The sequence below is a fragment of the Aedes albopictus genome, chromosome 3 (genome assembly GCF_035046485.1).
Source record: "Aedes albopictus strain Foshan chromosome 3, AalbF5, whole genome shotgun sequence".
NCBI classification, from domain to species: Eukaryota; Metazoa; Arthropoda; class Insecta; order Diptera; family Culicidae; genus Aedes; species Aedes albopictus.
The window spans coordinates 108,843,949-108,869,703 of NC_085138.1; the positions used below are offsets into that span (position 1 = coordinate 108,843,949).

The window sequence follows — 25,755 nt, forward strand, 5'->3', positions numbered from 1 at the left end:
GGACGCAGCCCTATCCTACCGTTGTTTTGGGTGAAGTTGATCAACACGGATGGATACAATTTGCATGGAATCGGATATACATTGGAAGGAAAATTTATGTCCCAGACTAGTTGATCTCATATTTAGATCGTTCTTCAGAAAATTGAGCTTATTTTTGTACATAAAAAAACCCGATACTACACACTTAAAATCGATTGAGGGCTTCAGCAAAATTTTGCTGAATTTTGCCGAGCTGAAGGTTTCAGCAAATATTTTTCTGAAATTCAGTAAAATTTTGCTGATTTATTCAGTAAACTCTGCTGATCACCAGCAACGTTTTACTGAAATTCAGCCAACTTTGCTGAAAGTTCAGCAAAAAAAAAATGCTGGACCCTTCAGCTCGGCAAAATTCAGCAAAAAATTGCTGAAAGCGTTTGGTGTGTATCCACCATGTTGTCGTGGTAATCTCATCATTGTTTTTTTTGCTGAACTTTCGGCAAAGTTTGCTGAATTTCAGCAAAACGTTACTGGTGATCGACAGAGTTTACTGATCAAATCAGCAAATTTCGCTGAATATCAGCAATTTTTTTGCTGAAACTTTCAGCTCGACAAAATTCAGCAAAATTTTGCTGAAACCCTCAATCGATTTTTGGTGTGTGATGGATACACACCAAACGCTTTCAGCAATATTTTGCTGAATTTTGCCGAGCTGAAGGGTTCAGCAAATTTTTCTGCTGAACTTTCGGCAAAGTTTGCTGAATTTCAGTAAATTTTTTGCTGAAACCTTCAGCTCGGCAAAATTAAACAAAATTTTGCTGAAACCCCCAATCGATTTTTGGTGTGTACGATTTGGTTAGAATTAGAATGAATTTGGACTGGTGTTGGTGAGCTCGTTTCATATTAGTTTCTCTATTCATTTATTTTTGTTAAATAATAAGTAATTTCACCCAAATCTACAGTACATTAGCAAAAAAACTTAACTCTTTGGGTGGTTTACAGCAAAAAGAGAAAAAAAAAGCCAGGAAAAGTGTGGCTCTTGCCGCGCGTACAGTAAAAAGCCTTACGAACGCGCGACTACCACAAAACTCGGTATAAATAATCGTAATGACGATGGTTAGAGAGACGGCGGCCGACGGCACGAGCCCAATTAGAAAATTGCTGCCGCCGTCGATATGAATAGAGAGGGACTGATTTTCCGCTTCGCTGGAGGTGCTGCGCATTTGTGACTCCGAGAGGAAGCAGCTGATGCTTTTCGGGGGGCGCCGCGTTGCTTCCGGTGTTCGAAGTGCAGATTTTGTTTTCGCTTCGCTGGGGGTAAGCAATAGTGTTGCAACAACAGGGTGGATCTCCGCCACCTTCTTGGCGTAACTTTACAAACCCTCTGAAAACTACCAAATTCGATGAATATAAGACATATATAACGATTACTTTCGTTTATTTCGGTAATGCATACGTCATGTTGATAAAAGAGGTAGGAACTACCTCTTGGGAACAAATTTGCATAGTAGATCTTAAGGCCAAAGAAGTATTAGTTAGTCCATAACATGATGAGCCACCCTAGGGCACTCCACTGGCATCTAATGGGATGGTTAGTTGGGCCAGTACAACAGAGCGCCAGCAGTAGTCAATATAGTCAGGTAAGTTGTCGATTTTTTCTCCGATTTTTTTGTTTCTGTTATTTTCGGCAATGTTAGAGGGCGTGGTAATTTTTGCAATTAACTCAGGTTGAAGGAAATGTGAGCTCAGAGCTGAGCTGCCAGTAGTCGAATTTCACTTTACGACGAGGAACACACTTTTGGCTGAACGGGAGTATACGCGCGCGGCGTAACCGATCACCATCGTAACGTCGTCGTCGTCATTGGTGATTAGTGCGGTAATTGCGAAGGTAGCTTTCGTTGGAGTGAAAATTTAATGCGTTGTTCGAAGGTTTTTTTTTGTTGGATGGACTCTACAATTATGCCATGAAGTTAATGTGGATGAGGCTCTTTGATGAACTCATTAGATGGAAATGAAACTGAAACGCCTTTCGTAACATCACAGAAAAGTATGTTGGGGTAGGGAACTACCAAAATATATGGACACTGCGCTGTGAGGGCTGCAAAACGGTGAGTCGAAAAGGAGAGCGTCCAACATAGCTCTGGTTCTCACAAGTTCCTACCTCATGCTTCCCCGGGTCAAGCGATGACAAAGACTGACAGCTAAGAGTTGTGCGCTTAGCTGGTAGTGCAGCCTGGGCACTGTTGTCCTTCTGACTTCAGCTAGACTGAGGAGGAGGTAACTCTCGAGCGTCTGTTCACCAAGAAGGTGCGGCTCAAACAGCGTCTGTTCTGGCATCCAGCGGCTGAGTATGAAATGCTCCTCCACCGGAAGCTATACCTAAAGTGGCAGTCCCCCCAAGTAACAATTTCATTGCTGATTGGTTTTCTTTGATTTTTATTAGGGTTTTATTACAGCAATAATTAAAACTCACAGTTTTATGACTGCTTTTATGAAAACCATTGATAAAATGTTTTATAGTATGCTTGAAGATATCCATAAAGACAGATTTTAAGAGTAAACAAAACTTTCCGATATGTAAACCTTCTGGCAATCATTATTACCACAATAAAACTGTTAAAACTCTCAACAGATGGCGATCCGTTCGATTAGTAACGACATCTGTTGATGGAAAAGCAGAAACTACGGCACTGCTAGGTTTATTGCATAAAAGTAAACTTGCCTTCGTTTTATTTTCGCTGATCATGGTTGTCGCCATATTGAAGAATTAGCTAACGTGAATGGAAAATAGTTCATTTTGCCCAAATTAGCAATGAATTGATAGTTTGCCACCATTTCCATAACATGCTCACATAAATAAACTCTCTCTGCTGAGTTTTCTTGTGATTCGACATAGTTTTACTAAATTCATAAATTGATTTATTTCATTCCAAGATGATAATATTCACTATTTTCGAAGCGCATTAATTTTATGATTCTGCAACCCCAATTCACGGTAAATTCGAATGCGCATAAGGCTACCAGCACAATAACTACTAAAATATTTCTTTGAAATAATCGCTGTCTACTTACGAATGATAAATCCTCCTGAACTTTACGTGCCATCGACTTTTAACGCGAAACAACGGACAAGAATTGGAACTTGGAATGTATTAACCCTAGCCCAGCAGGGTAAACTGGCGCAACTAGCCAATGAGGCATGCCGTATGAAGCTTGAGATCCTAGGACTAAGAGAAGTCCGTTGGCCGAACTTTGGGGATCACAGATTGGCGTCGGGTCAAATTCTGCTATACTCTGGCCTACGAGGTGAACACGCTCCTCGCCACCGTGGAGTTGGTTTTCTGCTCAGCGCTCACGCCCACGCTGCGCTCATGAAGTGGGAACCTATTAATGAGAGGATAAATGTGGCCAGATTCTGAACACGGGTTCGAAACCTTACCAGATCCAATGTTACGCGCCAACCGATGCTGCCGAATTGCAAGACAAAAAGAACTTTTACAGTCAACTGAATGCTGTCGTGGACAAGATTCCGAAAGGTGATATCAAGATCCTCATGGGCGGCTTCAACGCGAAGGTTGGTTCCGACAACTCGGACTATGAGCACGTCATGGGACGCCATGGTCTCGGAGAAATGAGCAAAAACGGGGAGCTGTTTGCAGAGTTTTGTGGCAACAATGACATGGTGATAGGGGGATCACTCTTTCCTCATCAAACATTGCACAAAGTGACATGGGTTTCCCGTGATGGCGTCACGGAAAATCAAATCGACCACATCTGCATCAGCTGAAAATGGAGACGGAGCCTTCTTGATGTGCGAAACAAACGTAGCGCTGACATTGCGTCCGACCATCATCTCCTAATCGGCGAGTTCCGACTGCGCATTGGTAGGATCCATCGACAGGAGGAGAAAATCGGGTTCGGTACACGCCGACTGGTAGATGCTGCGGTGACAAAGTCCTTCGGTGAGGAGCTAGAGAACCGTGCTATCCCAGAAGGTGGAAGCGTAGAAGATCAATGGAGCGCCATCAAGAATGCCTTCATAGCCACCGGCGAGAATAATTTGGGTGAGCTACGCACCCGAAGAAAGCAGTGGATCACGGATGATACCTGGAGGAAGATAGGGGAGTGAAGAAACGCCAAAGCCGGGATAGAGCGAGCGAAAACACGAGGAGCCAAAGCCGTAGCCTGTCAGCGCTATTCGGCTCTCGAGAAGGAAGAGAAATATTCATGTAGACAGGACAAAAGGGCGTGGGCGGACTCCCTAGCCTACGAAGGCGAGAAAGCCACAAACACCGGCGACATCCGTCTTCTCTACGATGTATCACGTCGCCTTAGTGGGACTAAGATGAATGCTACGATGCCCGTGAAAGCACATATGGACAGTTGCTGACCGACCCGGCTGACCAGTTGAAACGCTGGTTCGAGCACTTTGGAAACCTTTTTCAAGTGTCGGCCACGCTATCAACACATCAGCATGATCCACCAAGGGTTCGACGCATTACCCGTGTCAACACTAAAGCTCCATCAGTGCAGGAGATAGAAACAGCCATCCGTAGCATGAAATCGAACAGGACCCCAGGGGTCGATCGTATATCAGCTGAGATGCTCAAAGCTGACCCCGTAGTATCCGCACAACTACTGCATCAATTATTCCGCAACATATGGAAAACCGCAACATTTCCGGCCGACTGGATGCAAGGCGTCTTAGTAAAGGTACCCAAAAAGGGTGACCTGACTGTATGTGATAATTGGCGGGGAATCATGTTACTGTGTATCGTTCTCAAAGTCCTATGCAAAGTGATCCTTAACCGGATATAGGAGAAGATTGACGCATCTCTCCAATGGCAGCAAGCAGGATTTCGTGACGGACGATCCTATGTGGACCATATTGTCACGCTCCGTATCATTGTGGAGCAAATCAATGAATTCCAAGAGTCTCTCTACCTGTTGTTCATTGATTACGAAAAAGCTTTCGATCGTCTCAATCACGGAAACATGTGGGAAGCCCTCAGGCGCAAGGGTGTTCCTGAGAAAATCATCGGCCTCATTGAAGCACAGTACAGGGCATTTTTGTGCAGAGTACTGCACAACGGTGTTTTGTCCGATCCCATCCGGGTCGTTGCTGGAGTGAGGCAAGGATGTATACTATCACCGCTACTGTTCCTCATCGTAACGACGAGATCCTGGTAGGTGCGATCGACCGTGAACCAAATCGTGTATTGCTGTGGCAGCCCATTACCATGGAGCACCTCAATGACTTTGAATTGGCTGATGACGTTGCTCTCCTAGCTCAACGGCGCTCTGATATGCAGAGCAAGCTCGATGATCTTGCCAATTGCTCCTCAGCGACAGGTCTTACCATCAACGTCAACAAGACCAAATCGTTGGATGTAAACACGGTAGCTGGGAAATCAGTGGAGAATGTTGAAAGCTTCCAATATCTTGGTAGCCAAATGGCGGCCAATTTCGGCACCAAGATTGACATAGGTACACGGATCAAGATGGCGAGGGCTGCTTTTGCGAGTTTAAGAAATGTATGGAAAAAACAACTAGATCAGTCGACACACCAAAATCCGAATTTTCAACTCGAACGTGAAATCTGTGCTGCTATACGCCAGTGAAACGTGGTGTGTATCAGCGGATAACACTCAACGTCTGCAAGTCTTATCAATAGATGCCGGTATATAATTCGTGCATGGTGGTCTCACAATTGGATCGCCAACGTGGAGCTCCATCGTCGATGTCATCAGAAGCCGATTGCGACAGAAATTCTGGAGCGAAAGTCGAGTTAGGTAGGTCGGCCACACTCTACGCAGGGGCGGAAACGAAATCTGCAAGCAAGCGTTAGACTGCAACCCAGCAGGACAGACTCCCCCTTGAGGGCATCCACGAACCCTAATTTCAATCACTACTTGAAGTAATGTCGAGACAAGATGTTGGTATTTGAGCATTTGGTGAATCCAATTGGAAATAATTGGATATATACCATGACTCCGTGCGGCTTCTAATATGGCATCGAAAGACACGTTGTTAAAAGCACCTTCGATATCTAAGAAAACACCCGAACAAGATTGCTTTTGAGTGAATTATCTCATACCTTTCTGTTCACAACAATTTATCTCTTCTACATTTTTTGGCTGTACTGTTCACAATAACTATATTACATAGTATGATTCCATTACTTCTAATTACTAACGTAATTTGATAATCTGCTCACTGCTGCCAATTACCATTATTAACTGTCATTATTAGCTCAAAATCTGTTGTAGCGGCACAATATTCACTTTCTACGCTGAAATCACCTGTTTATGAAGATGCCCCATTGAACGCAGCCCCAAAGGGAAAAGTCCCCACGATATCTCCATAAGTTTCCAAGGGGGAGTTCATCGCCCTCCAACCCCTAACCGGGGGGCGGTTGCGGCGGTAGTAGCACTTTCATCCATCATCGGCGCAACGCGCTGCGCGTTGGATGTTGTTGGCGCAACTCACCCCGCTTGTTTAGAAGAAGACAGAGTGACGAGCTTTCGCTTTCGCCCGGGCCCTGTCAATTGCTTGGGGTTGGGGTCCAAGCTGGCAGGGCGGTGTCGTCGTCCGTCACCCATAATGGGAGCAGAAAAATGCAAAACAGGATGCCACACGGTGGCATACAATGGCAGTGAAATCGACAACGCCCACGCGTTGTGGCTTCTTCTTCGGCTGCCGCCGTTGCGATGCAACCACGACGAGGGCCATACAATGGTGATGCCACAGACAAACAGACGTAACACTTGCGGAATTTCCATCGACCACGCTTTTAACGATCATTTTAAATTTTCATAGTTGTGGTTTTCACAACCAGAGACGCGCGCATCGTTTTCCTATGCGTTTGACGTTTCACACTAGCGCCTTCTGTTGACGATATTGCACAACACAGTGATTCGTGCAACTTTACCACCAGGTGATAGTAGTGTGAACTGCGCGATGGATTTCCATGAAAATCGTTCAAGGTGTTACGTCTGTTTGTCTGTGGTGATGCGTTGCGCGTAGTGTAGTACTGCACTATTCATGCATACCACTGACTGCTCTGCTGTTGGTTGCGCCTATTACGGCACTTTTGGGACATAAAACAACCCGACACGCGGTGACAGCAAACGGTGTGTGAGGGATTCGCACTTTAATTTGAAGCGTTGTGTTGGCTTACGTTGTGCCACAATGGGTTAGAAACAAAAAAAAGGTGATGTCTGGAAATTATTATTATTATTAACTCCCGACTGAAATTTTTTGACCACGGTAGTAAGCAGCTCCAAGAAATACTTCACCACACTCTGTTGAAAATATGGGAAGAAGATCTACACTAACTTGCTAGCTGACTAGAGGACCTCATTTGTCCTCTTCGCAGGAAGGGACACAGGCTAAATTACATCAATTGTCAAATCATACTCCTTCAGAAATAACACTCCTCAATCCGGCGCAGATTTGAAATATGTCACGAAAATGTCATGGAAAAAATGTCATGACAGTTTTTAGTTCCACCATTATTGTGCCAATTTCCGTCCGTGAGCATAAACCTTCAATATTGCTGTTTATTTGAGGAAAGACACCGATGTCGTCGATAAACATCTCTTACTAGAGACAGTGAAATTCGCAAATAGTTAAATGACATATTTATGACATTTTCCAACCCTGATCCGACGTAAGAAGCAATGTCACGTATCCTGTTCAGCGGATTGAATCCGTTGGACAAACCTTTCGTCAACGAATACCAAGCGGGGTTTTCGTGAGACCCCATCGACTACACGGTCAGATGATTATTCTGCGATAAATTCTAGACCAATTCCGGGATGACAAATTGTAGATTCACCATGTGTTTGCTGATATCAAAGCGGCATACAATTCAGTGAAAATAAGTTAACTAGAACACGGTTTTCTGACGAAACTAATAAGGCTGACTCGTAAAACGCTTGATCGATTTATATAAAGTTTACGGATTGTGGATGACATTTCGTCGTACATCGTGAGTTGAAATGCATTGATGCATGGTAATGCGCAACGGTTATTTTTGGTGGTATAGTAATGTCGCATAAAAAGCTGTCCAGAATTTGTTCAGAAATTCCTCTAAGGGTAAATACTTTCCATGGTTCCTCAGTGAGATTACTTCCGAAGTGTTTCTTGGATTTCTACCGCCATTCTTCTTTAAATTATTTTGCAGTATTTTATAAAATTGTTACCGCGTTTTCTTCCTGAGTTTGTCTTTGAATTTATCTGAGGATCTTTTCCTGGATGTTTGCCAGTGTTTTTTGTCTTTCTTTTTCTGAAGTTCCTCCTACGATTCTATCCAGAAAGGTATCTCGGAATTGATTCCCAAAATCCTTCTGAATTTGTTCCGGTTTTCATTCCAGGAGTTCTGAGTTTTTTTCTGAGATATCTACCAGATTTCAACCCAGGTTTCACGAGGTCGACTCCCAGAGTGCTCCCTTCCGGAAATCCTTCCAAAACTTATCCAAAGTTTCCTCAGAAATTTCTCTTAGTAGTTTTCCGGGATGGCTTTGCAAAAATTTCTCTTGGAGTTCCCAACATGATTTCCCCGGCGGTTTCTATTAGAGGTGGTGTTCAGTGTAATTTTCGGAATTTTACTAAAATGTCTTTCTGCAATTACATACTCACAAACATTTTTCCGAGATATACCGATAAGCTTTGTGTACTTTTATCTCAAGAACTTCTTCAGGGATTGCCAATGTCTTTAGTGATTTGTTTAATATTTTAAATAATAACCTATCCAGAATTCGTTTCGAAATTCCTCTGAGGATTTCTCCCGGATACTTCTTTGAATCCCCTTCGGGATGCTTTCTTAATTTCTATCACTACCCTGCTTTAAATTGATTTGGAGTTTGCTACAGAATTATTTACACATTTCCCTCCCAGAATTCTTCATTGAATTTATCTAAAAATGTTCCTGGAGGTTTGCCAGATTTTTTAATGTTTTTTTGCCAAGAGTTTGTTACAAGATTTCATCCAAAGAAGTTTATTCTAAGATTTCATTTAGAGGTATACCAGATTTTCCGGTGCTCTTTCTGGAATTTCTTCGTTTTTGCTGGAATTTCTACCATAATTTCTGCAGGAGTCTTTCATGGAGACTCTGAAGAACTATCTTCCGGGATTACTCCCGGGAGCTTTTCCCGGTATGCTCCCAAAGAGTGTCTCACGGGACTTTTCCGAATACTTTCTGAAAATTCAGGGATTTCCTTTAGTGGTTTTCCGGGATGGCTTTCCAATAATTTCTCTTGAGATTTTGGCGAGACTTCTGTAGAAGCTCTTGTTGCAGAGAATTCTACGCAAGATTGCTACCGCAGTCTCTCCCGCACTTTTAAGAGATGTTCAGAGTTCCTCCTGGGATTTCCCTTGAACTTCCCCAATATTTTGCCCCGGAATTACTTCCAAACATTTTTACGAGATGTCCCAGTTTTACTCAGGAATTCTGCAACCATAGGTAATCCTTGCACTACTGATGGTGGGTACAGGATCATCATCATTATGTCTCAGTTTTACTCAGGACTTCTTCTTATGTTCCTGTTTAGATTTCTCCATTAATTCTTTCCAAAGTTTCTCATGAGATTAATCAGAAATCATGGGAATAATACTCAAGTAATGAGTTACAGGAAAGTTTGTAGGATATAACCGGAGAAACATCGAAAAAACTTCCCTAGAAGAACCCTATTAGAGAAGCCCCAAAAAGAACACACACACACACACAATTTAGTGATAATTTCCTGTAGGGCTTTCGAAGTTCTGAAACAATTACGAGACAAAGCCTGGAAAAATCTCTGAATTCGCAAGAAAAGCTTTATTAGAAATATTTGCAATACCAAGAACAATTTTCAAAAAGTATTCCAGAAGAACCCCCAGAAAAAAAAATCTTGGCAGAAAGTCTGGAATAAATCCTGAAAAACTCCAAAAGATATATCGTGGAAGCAACATCGGAAGAAATTTGTCAAGAAGCCAAGAAGGACCTTTCAGAGCAATCTCAGGTGAAACTACAAGAGAAATCACGCGAGATCCCTTAAGAAATACACTGAGAGAGACTTTGGTAGAAATCCTGGGAGAAACTCTAGAAGCATGTTCCCAGAAATCTTTAATGAAATTACAGAAATCCGGATGACCCTTCGGAAAGAATTCGAGGAAGAATGCTTAATAGAATACCGTGAAACAATACGGTAGGAACCCTGTGTTTTTATTTGCGTTACTTTATATTGAGGTTACATATTCTTTCATAGTTATAACTAATGAATAACACATTATCACGAAACAAAAAGATGGAACATTTTAAATATTTTTCGATTAAAATTATATTCACGGAAGCATACACACGCAGAATATGGTAGAAATACGGTGTCTGGTCATGACCATGACATAGGAGACAGTAGTGTGTAAACGTTAAACTCGAACAAAAATGAAGCGAGCGCTGTGCGTTTGCACTCGGAAAACTATAATTTCTTTATTGATCGTTATATTGGTGTAGGATAGACATAATTCAAGTGTTATGTCTGTTTTCTGTGACATTATTTTATCATTATTCATTGTATTCATAATAATTCCTGCAGGGATTCATCTAGGAGATGGAGATAAGATTCCCACAGAAACACTCCCTGATTTCTCCTTGAGTTTTCCCAAGGATTAAAAAAATGTTTCAGAAATTTGTTTCTAAAGATTCCTTCTTTGATATATACAGAAGTTTCTATTGGAATTCTTGTACTTATTTCAGCTAGAAACCTCTAGGAATTCTTGCTAGAATTCCTCCAAGAATTTCTGACAAGATTCCTCCAGAAATATTTCTTGGGTTTCTGTAAGAATTTCTTCAAGGACTCTTAAAGAAGTGCCTTCAAAAACTTCAATTGGTAATTCATCCATAAATTACTTCTGTTAGGATTCCTCCAGAAATGCCTGCTGAAATAGCTCCATGAATTCCTTCTAGGATTTACCAAGGTACACTACCCGTCTTAAGCATGAACTCACTGAAAGTATTGCAACAATATTGCATCACATTGACTTACGAAGATGCTGTCTTCAGCTAAGTGATTCAGAGGCCCAAAGGCAGCAACTTTTCTGAAGGCGGTATTTTCGTAGGTGTTCTGGTTTTAGAGATATCGAAGTGAGTCAGGGAGATGCAATATTGTTGCAATACTTTTTGTGAGTCTATACTTATGACGGGTAGTATATCTCTTTTCTATTCAGTACTTTTTGATGAGATTTCTACAGGAATTCTTCTTGGGATTCCCAAACAATTTTCCCTGGGGTTTCTCTGAGGATTCTCTTAAAAATTTCTCCAGGTATTTTTTCGTGGATTCCTCCTAAGATCCGTCTAGAAATTCCGACTGGGATTCTTCTAGTTATTTCTACTATAATTGTTCCCGGAAATTCTGCTGAAATTCTTCATGCGATGGTTCCAGGATTATCTCCTAATTCAGAAGTTTTTTCCATGAGATACTCGCATATTTCATAAGGGACTCCTAAGACGAGTCCTCTCGATATTCCATCAGTGATTCCAGCGGGGATTTTTTTAAAGGATTACTGGTGGGATTGGCGCAGGGTTTACTTAACGAATTTCATCAAGGATTTATCCAACAACTCCTTGGGGATTCCTTCAGGAATTTTGAGTAAGGTTCCTTGAGAGATTCGAACAATGATTCCTCAAATAGAGACAATACTGTATTGCATAATAAAACAGAAAGAGCGAAAAAAAAATTTCACATTTCCAAAAAAGTCATCTGTCTTTTATAACCAACACAGATTCATATAAGCAGTAGCCTTTGGTGCCCTAAGAAGGGTCATAAGGGAATTGAGCTTAACACTCCAGAGGGAGAAACCTCCGGATTATAATTCTCGAATTTTCTGACAAATAAATCCACAGCATGTTGGTTTCGTAATTTTATTCACAAATTTCTTAGAAAGTTTAGATAAAAAAAAGTACAACACAAATCCTTCAATAAATGCTTATGAAATTTTGCCAATAGAAGAAGCTGCCTGATATTTTGACTGCATTTTCATTATAATTTCTTAGATATTGAAGAAGGGTCTCCAGCTAGCCTAGTGGATGAGGCTATGGATCACCAAACCGGAGACAGTGGGTTCCATTCCCGTTCCGGCCGGGAAAATTTTCTCGACTTCCTGGACATAGTGTATCATTGTACTTGTCACACAATGTACAAATTCATGCAATGGCAGGTAAAGGAAGCCCTTCAATTGATAACTTTAACTGTGGAAGTGCGCTAAGAAAATTAAGTTGAAGTTAGGCAGGCTAAGTTCCAATGCGAACGACGAGCCATAAAGAAGAAGAAGAAGAAGCGAGAGATATTGACGACAAAATTACCTCGTCGTGAATTGTGAATTTGGTCGCCAAATACTCATTTTTGTCCCACCGTGCTACGTTCCACTGACCATATTTCATCGCCACTAACGGGCGACATTTTCTTCCGAAATTTCCGGTTTGCAATTCAAAACTTCCTCCGAGAACTACCTGGACTGACTGGCACATTGTATTGTCACGAACGACAATTGTTTGGGGCCTTAGCCCAGGTGAGAAAACACGACCGGTCGTAAAAGAAATGCCATAAATTACTTCAACCACTCCGGATCGGCCCGAGTCCAGGTAGCTTCGCCGCTGCTGACTGGCTGGCTGGTTGGGGGAAGACACACCCCATTCAAAACTATTACGAACGGCAAATTTTGTTTTGGCTTCTGCCTCATGAATTGCAGATATAATTATTATACAACCATCCGATCCGGATGATGGACAATGATGATGGTCACTACGCTGCGCTGGCGTGCGTCGCGTCTGTCGGTCGGATGCGATAAGCACCCCCGTGAGACTTTATCCGTGTTCACCATCTTCTCCGGTTCTGGCGTAATACCCCCGCACGAACGGTGAAGAGGGACAAGAGGGACGATCGCTGGGGTCAGTGTTACGCCCCGCCACCGCCGCCAAGTGTCAAGTCTTACGCGCAGATGGAAGCGTTTGTCCGTACTCGTAGTCTTACGTAGTAGCGTTGAACGCTTGCGCACAGCCTACGTCCATCGCGCGTCTGACGGCTGAACAGACTTTAATTAAATAGAATGAAATAGAAAGTGGTAAATTAGTGCAAAATGTTAATTGGAGAAGATAAATTACACCAGCACTAACGTGTGCGCTGCGCGCGGGCTTAACTGTGGCGTAGGTCGTGCGAGATTGCTCTGGGAGGAAACAATATGGATCGCATTACCACCAGTGCAGTGCTGTCCATGTTCAAGTCGGCGATCCAGCCAGCAATGCAGTGGTGGAATGAAGACAGTTGAACGGTCATTTGGAATTGTTTCGCTCATTTGGAAGCGTAACGCACAAACAAACATCAATCATGGGATAATTTTTCACGGTATGACGCTGGAATTTTAAGTGGAACATCGCAATCGAGTCCAGATGAATGCACTTTTACCGCTGGTGATATGTGGGATTCTTGCGACGACAATCCTGGGAGCTGGTTTAGGCGACCTCTTGTAACCGTAAGGAGTTACGATTAATACCGAAAAACGCACTTTGAGTCGAGTGTAGAATTAGCTCGATAGAAGTGAATTGAATAGAATTGAATTATACGACCAAGTTTTAGGTAATTTGGCCGACAAAAACCCCTCATGACAAAGAGAACAAACCTGCCTTTAATAGCCGACGTCACCCTATTTTTCAAAACTTTACAAACATATTTCTAAAAATTGAAACAACATCTTCCAAGATTTCTGAGTGTTGTTCCTCCTGAGATTTTTACCAGAGTTCCTTCTTTCAGAGCTCCTGCTTGGATGTCCTTAATATTTCCTGTCGAGATTACTCTTAAAACTTTTTTCCGAGATGTCTCATTTTTTCTCAGGTTTTTTCGAGATTTCTTCTATAAGACTTTGCGGAGTTTGTCGCAAGATTTCCCTTGGATTCCTTCGGATATCATTCCACGAATTTCTCATGAGGGATATCGTAAGTTATCCAGCAGACATTCTGAGGAAAACCTGTGGAAAAATCCCGGCAAGATCTCTGGGAGTAACTTTTAAAGAAATCCCTGAAGGAGTATCCAGAATCTCGGAAAAAAACATCCGGTAAAAAATCCGGGAAAAGGTCTGGGAAAAATCCAGAGAAAATCGGCGAAAAAATAGGTGGATCACTGCAAGAAATCCAGCACAACTACGTGGAAAAGCTCGGCTCTGAAAGAAATCACGGGAAGAATTCAATGAGAAATATTCCTTCTTGATTCAATAGGGTAGCGAGCCACTTGGCCGGTATTTTGGGTACTCTTCGCTATAACTCGGTCAATTCCAAATCAATTGACTTAAAATTTTGTACACGGCTATATCCCTTTCGCGACAGAGCTCAAAAACGTGAAATTTCCATATAAATTGGTCAAATTTGGATCTCCAGAACTTTCAAACTTTTTAACATATCAATACTTTTTCTTTGACATTTGCTAGAGCTACTCTTTGTCTTTCGATTCCCAGCTTTTTCCACCTAGATAAATGAAAAAGAAAAAAATTGCGACAGAGAAAACTTTTTCATGTTTTTTTTTTAAATTTTTGCTCACTTTTTGTTTAGTTAAACATGTAGTAAATTGCACACACAACATATCCAAAAGCTTGTTTACACACATGCAAGTATAAGTAATGGCTCAATCATCAAAACAATTTACATCAGGTAAACCAAAGACTAAACAGTTGAAAAAATTACATAAAACTGTTATTGCTCAACAGCACAGTTGTGCTGGTTCGTCACGAAAGGGATATACTACGCGTATCTCACCGCGTTCCAAAAATTGTGTCAATTTGTTCAAAATTGGCTGATTATAGCAGAAAAGTGCTCAAAATAGGAGCCCTGTCGAGATGGTTCCACATCCCTATCCGCACTACTGCCGTGTGCAGCATACTTGTCCCATGTTAATAGGTATTCCAATAGAACATGGGACAACTCTAAGCTGGACACGGCAGAATAGTTCTTGTAGTAATCCCAGAAGGCACACTGAAAAAAAAAATCTTAGGCGAAAGTCCAGAGTAAATTCAGAAAAATTCTGGGAGACATCCCCAGCACCAACATCCGAAGGATTCTTCTGAGAGAAGCTCCAGGAGAAACTCCGTGAAAAATCTCAGGTGAAACTTCATATGCCAGCTGAAACGCTTGTAGAAAACCAGGAAGGAACTCTAGGACAAAACTCGCTGGAATTTTATGAAGAAATTATAGGAAAAACTTCGGGAGAAATTGCGGGAAGAACTCCGGCAGAAAATTCGGTGAAAACTCTTTGAGAAATCCTTGGAGAAATTCTAGTAGAACTGCCAGGAATAAGTCCTGTAGCAACTCTGAGAGAAAATCCCCAAAATAAAAATGAAATTCTGATTTATCCCGACAAAAATTCTTAGAGAATTTGGGATAAATTCTGGTAGAATTATTATTATTACATATTACTTTATTATAGAGATTTTCAACCCTAGGCTTGTTCTTCTCTTTACTGGTAGATGTCCTACGAAAATTATTTTGAGCAAAACGCAGGAGAAACTTTGGAAACCCCACGAGGGGTTCTGGGAGCAATAACCGGAAGAAATTATGTGGCATTCCCGTGAAAAACTCCAGGAAAAACCGGTCGGAATTCAGGAATCCTGGAAAAACAATGCAGGAAGGAATCCGGAAGTATGCATATCCGAGAAATCTTGTGAGAAATCCTGGGTGGTATTTCTAAAGAAATTCCAAAAAGAAACCCTGACGGAATTTCTGGAAAAAACCTTGTAGCGGAATTTTTAGATGGATTTTAACTACCAGGTTTATTCATGTCACGTGGAATTTGCAACAGGAGCTCTCCTAGTGTTCCACGGTTATCCAGATTCCTTCTTGATTTAACTTGCTTTTCGAATAATTATTCAGAGGAATTTTCAACGTCTTAACGGAATCATATGCTACCAGTAAGAACCTGCAGCATTACCGGAAAAATATGTGTTTTCACAGTTTGTTCTACATGTATTAAAAGCTCATGTTCTAAAGAAGATAGCGCTACATACTAGAAAGCTTTTTTTCATGGACTCTTCTTTTGAGTAGATCTACAAGTTTAAAAGTTTGCATACTACCGAATGTTTTATTTTTTATCGGAGTAAAATTTCCTTGAGTACTCAGTATTCCAGGTTTTTGCCTGTTAAATGAAATTCGCTGAGGATTATCGGTTTTCCAGGTTTTTCCAGGTAGTAGACACTCTCTGTATGACCATACTGAGAGTGTTCGGATTCGATTGCCAGCTGGTCCAAGATCTATTCGTAAGGGACAATCCATAAATGACGATGCATTTGGAGCATCTGGACACCAGGACCTGTCCATAAACTACGAAGACTTTTAGGGGAGAGGGGGATGTCTGGCCAAAGTCTACGCTCCATACAAAATTGAATATGGACAAAAGTCCAGAGAGAGAGGTGGCGTCTGCGATGGCCAAATCGTAAGTAGAAGAAATCCCAGCGTAAATCACCGGAAAATTCCGGAAGGAACCCCGGGAGAAATCAGAAGGAATTCCTGGTGAAATCCCTGAAAGAATCCAGGAAGAATCTCAGCACAAAGCCCTGAAGTAATCCCGGGAGCATTCCCTGAAAGAATCTCAAGCGGACTTTCTGAGAGAGTCCTGGAGGGATTGCTGAAGGAATACCGGAAGAAATTGATAAAGAAATCCCGGAAGGAGTTTCAGGAGAAACCTAGGAAGGAATTCCGAGAGGACTGCATGAAAGAAATTCCTGGAGAAATCATTGAATGAATCTCAGAAGAATTTCCTGAAAAAAATGTCATAAGAAACCCCTGAAATAAATCCATGTAGAAGCAATGAAAAATCCATGCATAAATATCTGGAAGAATACCTGAAAGAATAGGGGAAGAGAACCCAACAAAAATCCTGACAGAAATTCGTAAAGCACTCCCGGAAGAATCCATTCCATCTCAGATGGAATCCCTGTAGAAACCTGAGAAGAATCAATGAAAGAATCCCGGGAGTACTCAGTGAAGGAATCCTGGGAAAATTACTCGGAACGAATCAATGAAAGAAACCCGGTAAAAGTCCTGCAGGATGCCTGGAAGAAATCCTTTAAAAATCTGGAAGTTATTCTGAGAGGGAACTCAAAAGCAGTTTTTTTAAATATCTTGAAGAAATCTATGAAGGAATTTTGGGAGATATATCTATAACAATTCTGGAGAAACCCCCGAATGAATCCCGAGAGAAATCCTTCAAGAAATCATTTAGAGGAACTCCAAGGAAAAATAAGTAGGATTCTCGCTGGAGGAATCCCCGAAAAAAATCCAGGAAGCAATACCAAGAGGAATCCCTGAGGGAATTCCAAAGGAGTATCTGAAGAAATCTCTTAAAGAATCCTGGGAGAAATTTGTGGAGGGATGTCGAAGGATATTTGGGATTATTTCCTGAAGGAAACGAGGAAAAAAACAGTTATAAAACAAAGAAACACTAAAGAAAATTTTGAAGAAATACATGAAAGAATGCCCCGGGCGAATCCTTGAAAGAATCCGAAACAATGAGTATCGGGAAGATTTCTTAGAGGAAACCTGGGGAAGAAATTAATGAGTGAATCCCAAGAGAGATTCAACATGGAAACCCGAAGGAATTCTGAAGAATACTGGTAGGAACATGCAGGATTCTTTCGAAGAATGCTTTAAGGGTTCTCATGAGGAATCCTGGAGGAACTATTAAGGAAACTTGGTAGAAATCCTAGGAGAAATTCATTTATAAGGAGGAATTGCTGAATAGTTGAATAGATACATATAGACACATTGATTTTATACACTTGAATGATTGCGTTGAAGACGCTATCTTCACGACATCTTTTCACTGAGTCAAGATATTAGCAACATTTTTTTTTCCTTCCCAATGCTATTTGTTTTAGGATTTCTTACTAATGATTGATTGGCCGAACTAAGTTTGGATAGATAAACATATTTACAGAAAACATCAAAACTGTATCTCTTGTTGGGCTAGGATATTCTTAAATCCGATGCATGACCAATTATCAGTGCTCTTGTTTTGTTTTCTATAAGACAGAATGAAGTTTGAAACACCGGGAAGATAGAGTTCCAAACTTCCAAAGAAAATTCTTGAAGAAATCCCGAGAAAAATCTCTGAAGTAAACTTTGAAGAAGTCCTGGGAGAAATCCCCGAAAAAAAATCTAAATATGGGCATCTCTAGTACATTCCTGAACTGTATCTTTGGATGAATCCCTGGAAGAATACCGAATCCCGGCAGCAAAGATACACTGGGATAATTCCAGGAGAAATCGGTGGAATAATCTCGAGAGGAATCACTGAAATACGAGGAGGAAATGCTGTAGTATTTCCGGGAAAATCGCAAAAGGATTTGTGGGAAAACACTCATTGAAATCCCGAGATAAACTTTACGACTTGCAAAAAAACTCGTTCATAAAGACAAAAGCAAGAACTATTGGAATCTGATGGAATGGTTATAAGTAATCATTTAGTAATCCAGTGAGGAAAACTGAGAAGGAAACCTTGAATAATTCCGGTTGAAATTTCTGCAAGTTAAATAAATAAATAAATTGGGAAATTCCTGAAGAAATACTTAAAGGAACTTCGATTTGTTGAGTTTTATGGTAACATAAGAATCTCGACAATACACATAGAACGCTAATCGAAACAGGACACATCGGTTATAGTTCTTACAACAAAACAAAAGGATATAAAAATATCTGTTTAAGTCGACCGGTTTTGGGTTTGACGTTGCCTATCGACAGGACGAGCTTCGACTGATTACGTCAGGCACTAATATCATCATACTGCGCACAGTATTCGACGAAATTGTTGAAATTTCACTGAATTCTCACCTTTGTCAGGCTAAAGAGAGAAGAGCATCGTCTTCGTTCATAAGAGGACGATCAGCTATGACGATGTACATGGACTCTCAAGCGTTCAGTTGAGCAGCTTTCCAAATGTTTTTCATCAGCTTCGCATTTTCTAACACATTCCTGGAGGAATCGAGGAAATTTTTGGAGGAGTAATCAAAGGGATTTCTGGAGTAGTTCCTAAATGAAATCTTTCATAAATTATCCAAGAAAACATCGGAAGAGCTCTTAAAATCAACTTTGAGCAAATTTCAGAGTAATGAATCCGTAGATATGTTCTTCGAATAACAATTTGGAAAAATGTTTTGAAGAGTTACTGGACTAACTTTTAGATCAGAAGTCGGAGAAATTTCTGGAGGAGTCTTTGAGAGAGTGTTAGGAGATCTTCTTGTTATGATTTTTTGAGAAATTTTGGAGAAATCATTGTAAAAATATGGATAAACTTAAAGAGGACTTGAAGAAGATTATCTGTACTCATCTTCGGATAAACTTTTGGAAGAGACATTTTATGAATAATCCTCGGACGAATCTACGGGAGAATTTTATTTCCCAGAAGAATTTCTTTGAAATTTCATCGCAAAAATGTCTGAAAATAGTCTTTAGAAAAAAAACCTCGTCTAAATTTTCAAAACAATCCTTTGGCGAATTTTTGATTAACCATGCTTAGTGGAGATCCTGGACAAATTAATGGAGGAAGCCTTAGAAAAGGATTCGGAGGAATTTTTAGAGTGATCGTATTATTCCTTGAAGAAATTCATAGGAGAGACTTTGGAGAAATTCTTGAAACAAATGGTGGGTGGACCTAAGGGTATATTCTCACCGAAACTTTTAGAAGAATTCGGTAAAATTTCTTGAGCATTCCTCGAAGAAATTTATGGACAATTTTTTGGTAGGATTTCTAAGGAAATCCATGGAAAAATATCTGAAGCAATCTTTTGAAGATTTTTCGAAGACAGTTTCAGAGGAAACCTTGGAGAAATATTGGGTGCAGTTTATTTTAGGATTTTTAAGAACCCTCGGATAAATCCTTTGAAAACAAAAAATGTTTGTAAATAGTTCTGTTGAAATCCTCGAGAAAATTTTTCGTAATATCTGAAAATGTCCTCTTGCGAGTTTCAGGACCAATCTTAAAAGTTAATTCAAGAAAAAAAAATCATCAAGAAACTTCTTGATCGGTTTTTCCGAAAAAAAAAAAATCAACCAAAGCTTTCTTGAATTTTCTGGATGGAACCTCTAAGATCTCTCTGCAAACAAAATTCTTCAAAAACTAAAGGGAGGCATACTAGAAACGGATATATATCAGGGTCGAGAGGCTAATTGCCACAAGAAATTGCTAACAGTAGGTATACTTTATGAACCATCCTGTAACCACTCGGATTGAGGTTTCAAATAGCACAGGAGTGGCAGTGAAATTTTCATTATCCTAAAGACAAATTCGTCTGGCGATTAACCTTTCCGATTATCGATTCATAGTAAGAATTGGAGGAGAGTATCGTATTCTATATAACGTTCTAATGAGGTATTATTACTAGAACTCCATGGTGTTTCCCTAACAAGGACATCAGTGTAGAACAGTCAATGGAATATTCTTCTAAAATCATTATGGACATCAGAGATTAAGTTTTATGAAAACTATATGTATACAATTTATCAGATTCAAAAACCTCTCTTTCTTGTGTACTCAATATGCATAAATGTTTTAAATTTCCCTGAATCATTATTATTCACGATTTTTTATCGCCACCGACGACCCTCGGCCCTTCGCCTACCACATCCGCTCCTTAAACTCACTTTGTGCATTCACAATTATCTGCAGTTCAATAGCATTGATACGAAAAACCCATCATCCATAACAGTACAACACACAGATCAATAAATTTGCACACACCATCACCCTCAGAAGCACAATCAAACATTCGCTTCTTCTGTCCGAGACGACTGGCGTTGGCGAGCGACCTCGGTAAACGGAATCACAGCTCGAACCGGCAGAAAAAACCCTGCCAGGAAACGAGCCCAGCAGCACACTTCCTGTCGGTGCAGCTGCTTCGGCCAAGGTCCCACAATTTTCCCACGAGGAGCACAGCCAGAAAAGCAGGATTTTTTACCACCTGTTCCAGCTTCCTGTCTTACACGGAGAGGTTCTTTGGATTTTTCTATGGTATTCTGCGCTGGTGTTGGTGGTGCCGTATGTTTTTGTCTCTTCTTGGTAGCCTTCGTCTTAGTTGTCGTCGTCGTTGCCGCCGTTGTCACTGGTCATTGAGTAATTCATAATAATTCTGAGTCGATTGACAGATATTTTTTCGGGTACATCTCTTCGTCGTCGCTCACTGTTGACAATCAATTTCACCAATACCAACCACACACGATCTTTGCTAGCTGGAAGATATTTCTTCAGTTCCTTTCACTTGTATGGGTTGGAACCTTTTTTTGGGTTCCAGGGATTTCTGCTCTACCATTGAGAAGCTGGAGGAAACACCACAGATCCGACGGAGAAATCTCGGTTTTGTTTCATTGGTTTTGAGATGGTTTTATGGCGTTGCACTAGTTTTCTCATAAATTGCACTACCGTTCACTCACTTGGCACTATTTTTCCAGATGATAATGGGTATCATAGTGGGATAAAAATGCAGCACAACTTACCTATTTTTATCTTTAATTGTTCCTCAACACGGACTTTGCGTGTGTCGTCAGCCATATTGAATCCATAACTAGCACTGCGAATGTGTATACACAAAACAGCTCTGCTGCTGCTGCTGCCGAATGACTGCCACTCGACACTGTATTCGTACGGAAACTGTGCACCTTTCGCTACGTTGAAGCAACCGATTGCTACACACTCACACCACACCGACGGGTCACTCACCAGAGTTTATTCATAAAAAAATCTCGGTAGGTTTCTTTCACGTCTTCGCCGCACGCGTTCCAGTACACTTTAATTCAGAAATTTTCAAACAACACTAACACACCCAAGCTGTTCTCACTGGCCCCAACGTATACACACTAGCCCACAGGGAACAGAGTGTTGTTGCACAACGAGTGCCGAGCACTCACGGAGTGCACAACGTGAGTGGACAGGATGTTAGTTTTGATCAAACTTCTTTTTTTCTTCTGTGCTTTTTACACTGCGCCTGCTACTTTTGCTTCGTCTTCAGCCTATTGTTATTATTCATTCATCTTTTTTAATACATATTCGTACATTTCAGCGCACTTTAAAGGCATTTTTTCGGTCTTCTTCCATTCCATCACACATCGTCAAGGGCGGCATGCGGTCACAGCGCCTACCTTTTTCCAGCGCAAGTTTAACCTGGATTTGTGCTGCTCTTCGGTTTCTTCCCAACTTACGGTGGAGAATCGTAAATTTCCTTAAATTCACTCACTTCAGGGGGTCGACCCCCACAACACCCGCGCACTTTCGCTCAACGGTTGCATCGGATGTCCATAAAGTTGCATCAATTAATTAAAAGCCTGAAAAAAAGAAGAAAGAATAAACATTCGAATTAGCATTTTTATGGATATCCAAGGCTTGCGGCAGTTGTAGGCAGCGCTCTATCGGTTAGTAGGCAGGCATTAGAGATAGGCGAAGAAGGATGTAAGTGGGTTCAACACCTGGTCGTGCGTCGGTGGATATGAATCCAGTTTTAAAGCACTGTGCTGCATCGAAACAGCAAAGAGAAAAAAAAACACGTCAAATCGCTGCCACAGTAGTGTGACACGACACGCGCTCGCTCGAGAGCCGATACACGGGGACAGACGGACGGTGTGTAGATGGTCGTCGGTGACGAACCGACACACCACACCACGGAAGCAAGAAAACACGACCGACGACGCTGCTGGTTCAACACGAACTGAAACGAATGGCTGGATGCTTTTTCCTCAATCGGTCTACTTGGCGGCGGCGGTGACCGAGTTCGGATTTTGTCGTGTCCGTTCCACGTTGTGGTGGGCGTCTAAAAATGAATACGCAACGAAACGAGAAACCTCCGAATGAATACAATCGCTGAGGCATTGTGTGCGAAGTGTGACAAAGCTGTGGTAAAAAACAAATTCCTTTATTACATTATCATTTTCTTCGCGAGACACAGTTACGTTTCACAGAAAGAAACAATTATACGTTCAAAATACAATAGGGCACTGCATTGTTTTGATTTTGTATGGGATATTGACGTTTCTTGGCCTTGTTGTTTACAAAATTTATGTAAGAGTGAAAGAGAAGGAGAGAACTTTATGCAGTGCCCTATAGTTTAGTGATTGATATTATCTGTCCTTTTCTTGTTTTGAGAGTACTGTCTCCGGTTACCAAACAACGTGTTACAATACTGCATAAAACATTTGAGGGTTTGCATTACCAATCATAGGTTGATCAAATTCCACCCTCAACCTTATCCATCTAACAACAACTGAGTCCCAAACCAACTATGGAGATGCAGAGGTATACTCGGTTTAGCAACTGTTCTCGAGCTTCTTTTCCCGATTACACTGTTCGACAAAAAAAAAACTTTTGCCGTGATCAGAGACCCTATTAGTAGGGCATAAAAGCGCATGTAAAATGTAGAAAAATGCCATTTTCAAATCTGTTGGAACACCCCTAGAAACTTTTTGAGATGAGTTTGAATTTTATTCATTTTTGAAGGTTTGACACGAGCTTTATAAATCATCATAAACACTTTTGAAATACAATATCTTTGAAATGCAATTTTGTGCACCGCTGAAATTTTAACAGATCTGGGAAATAACTAAACAACTAGTCAAAATTTTAGCCTATTACGACGTTCCATTTCATTGATACATGTCAGGGAAGAATCAAACTATGACTTATATAATACTAATCCTTGAAGTTTTCTAATAATTCAACTACAAAAAACAAGCCCCTATCCTTATCTATGCATAACAAAATATCTATTTTACCTTGATTTGACTTCGAAATGCTACACTTATTATCTAAATAATTTAATTCAAATTTTTAAGAAGAAAATCCGGTCGATTTTTCAAATTACTAACGTGGAAAGGTTGTGTAAGAATTTAAAAAAAAAATCTATTGGATTCATGTTTTGCGTTCAGTACATAAAAACGTTTCCAGTATTTTCGTGGGTTGTCTATATTCACTTAATGATTCGAAGAACCTCCTAGTCATACCAAAGTACCGTCCCTACACAGTTATGGATCACACACAGTTACGGATCACTTTGCTGTTTGAAGTTGAATATCTTGCTCAAAACATATATTTCGGCACGAAATTCATTTTTGTAGCATGATTCTATTTGTTTTCTGAGATAAAAAGTCATTTACAAGAGTTCAATCTAAAAATAAAATGTATTTTAATGCAACGATAGTGATGTCCTCTCACATCTGCCAGTAAACAACCGAATTCCATAAGAAGCTACTCCTGCAGCGGTAAGCTCTAAAAGTGTCGAAATCCATCAATTTTGATATAAAAATCGCTCGTACACGTTGGATAAGATATGTATGTATCTATTAAAAGAAGTTTTGTTTCATTCTGGGATTCAAATACTAAAATAATGTGACTTTCAACAGTGATCCATAATGTGACCCAAAAACTGATCGTTTGACGCTATTATGGATCACTTTAAACAAATATAGATTTTTGTTCCACTCAACGCTCTTGATACAATATTTTTACCTTAAAGTATCAAAAGTATTATTAAAAAACATGTAACCTTGAAAACCAGGTGTCTTGAAACACAGAGTTGTAATAATAACACTTAAAATGGAGAGCATCACTGAACCCTAGTGGCGCACATCTATCGAAGTAAATGGATTCGGAATTTTTTATTGTTTTCTCTTTATTCCTGTTGTAAATTCGGGTACTCCATCAGTAAATAATGAATACACTGCGTAGTTTAGCCTTACAAACGCAAATTTATTATTAGAGTTGGAATTTTGAGTAATTTTGCACTGATCCATAATATGGCAAAAATTGATCCATAATATGTGGGACTCTGTGAAGCTGATTCATAATAGGGCATTTTGTAAACAGTGAAATATTCCTTTTTTACGCAGAAATGACTTGCGATTATACTTCAAATGGATCGGTAATGAAAAGTTCGAATCAAAACATAGCCAACGGTGCTTTCAAAGTCGTAGTTTTTGTTTTCTTTTATTTTTAATTGAATTTTGAAGGTCAAAAATACCACTAAGTGATCCATGACTGTGTACCCACGGTAGTAAAGTTGATAACTTTATTGAATAAACAAACATATTTCAATACAATGAATTGAAGCTGGCATTGCGCAGAAAACATGGTTTAAGTTCACGACAGTTCAAAACAATGCAAGCCTAAAAAGTGCAAGCCAAAAATGAGAACATTCCTCATTTACTATCAGTAATCGTACAACCACTGTTGTTTTCATCACATTAAAGTTAGTTTCGCAATAAAGTATGTGTATGTTGGGGCATTACCATTGAAGACACATTTAAGATTAATTGAATTTGTCATGTAGTAAAATATTCTAATATTAAGGCGAAACTGAACATTTCCTGATTTTTTGGTTTTGGATTTTTTATTAAACAACGAAGCAATATTTTCAAAATCGGTTTTCGTACACATGGAGAGTATGGATCAAGATTCAGAAGATCTGATTTTTTTGTGGTGGAAAATGTTTTTCGTTTTATCAGAAAAATCAAAAACCAAAAATAACGGGGAGATGCTTCCAGTTTCGCCTTAATTTCAAGCTTAATAATGTCCTCTACGCTTGTAAAATTGCTTTATAAGTTCCAGCGGAATAGGGTCTGGGACCATTTGGGCAGGAGCACCTATTTTGGGCACTTGTGTCTATAACTCAGTCAATTTAGAACCGATTGACTTGATTTTTGAGACACGATCAGATACGCATGTGCAACAATTCAAGTCAATCGGTTTGGCATTGACTGAGTTATAGCAGCAAGTGTCCAAAACA

The 25,755-nt window shown here is 40.3% G+C and overlaps 1 protein-coding gene across 1 annotated transcript in view; it reads right to left on the reverse strand.

Annotated features, from left to right (window-relative positions):
* LOC109415018 (GTPase-activating protein) overlaps positions 1 to 22,694 on the reverse strand; it is a 102,889-nt gene extending 80,195 nt beyond the window's left edge. The window contains exons 1-2 of the mRNA XM_062856668.1: positions 22,446 to 22,694; positions 21,482 to 22,306 (exon numbers count right to left, since the gene is read on the reverse strand). Of these exons, the coding sequence (XP_062712652.1) occupies positions 21,482 to 21,536 (55 nt within the window). The 5' untranslated portion in view covers positions 21,537 to 22,306; positions 22,446 to 22,694. The remainder of the gene's footprint in view (positions 1 to 21,481; positions 22,307 to 22,445) is intronic.
* Between the last annotated feature and the right edge of the window lie 3,061 nt (positions 22,695 to 25,755).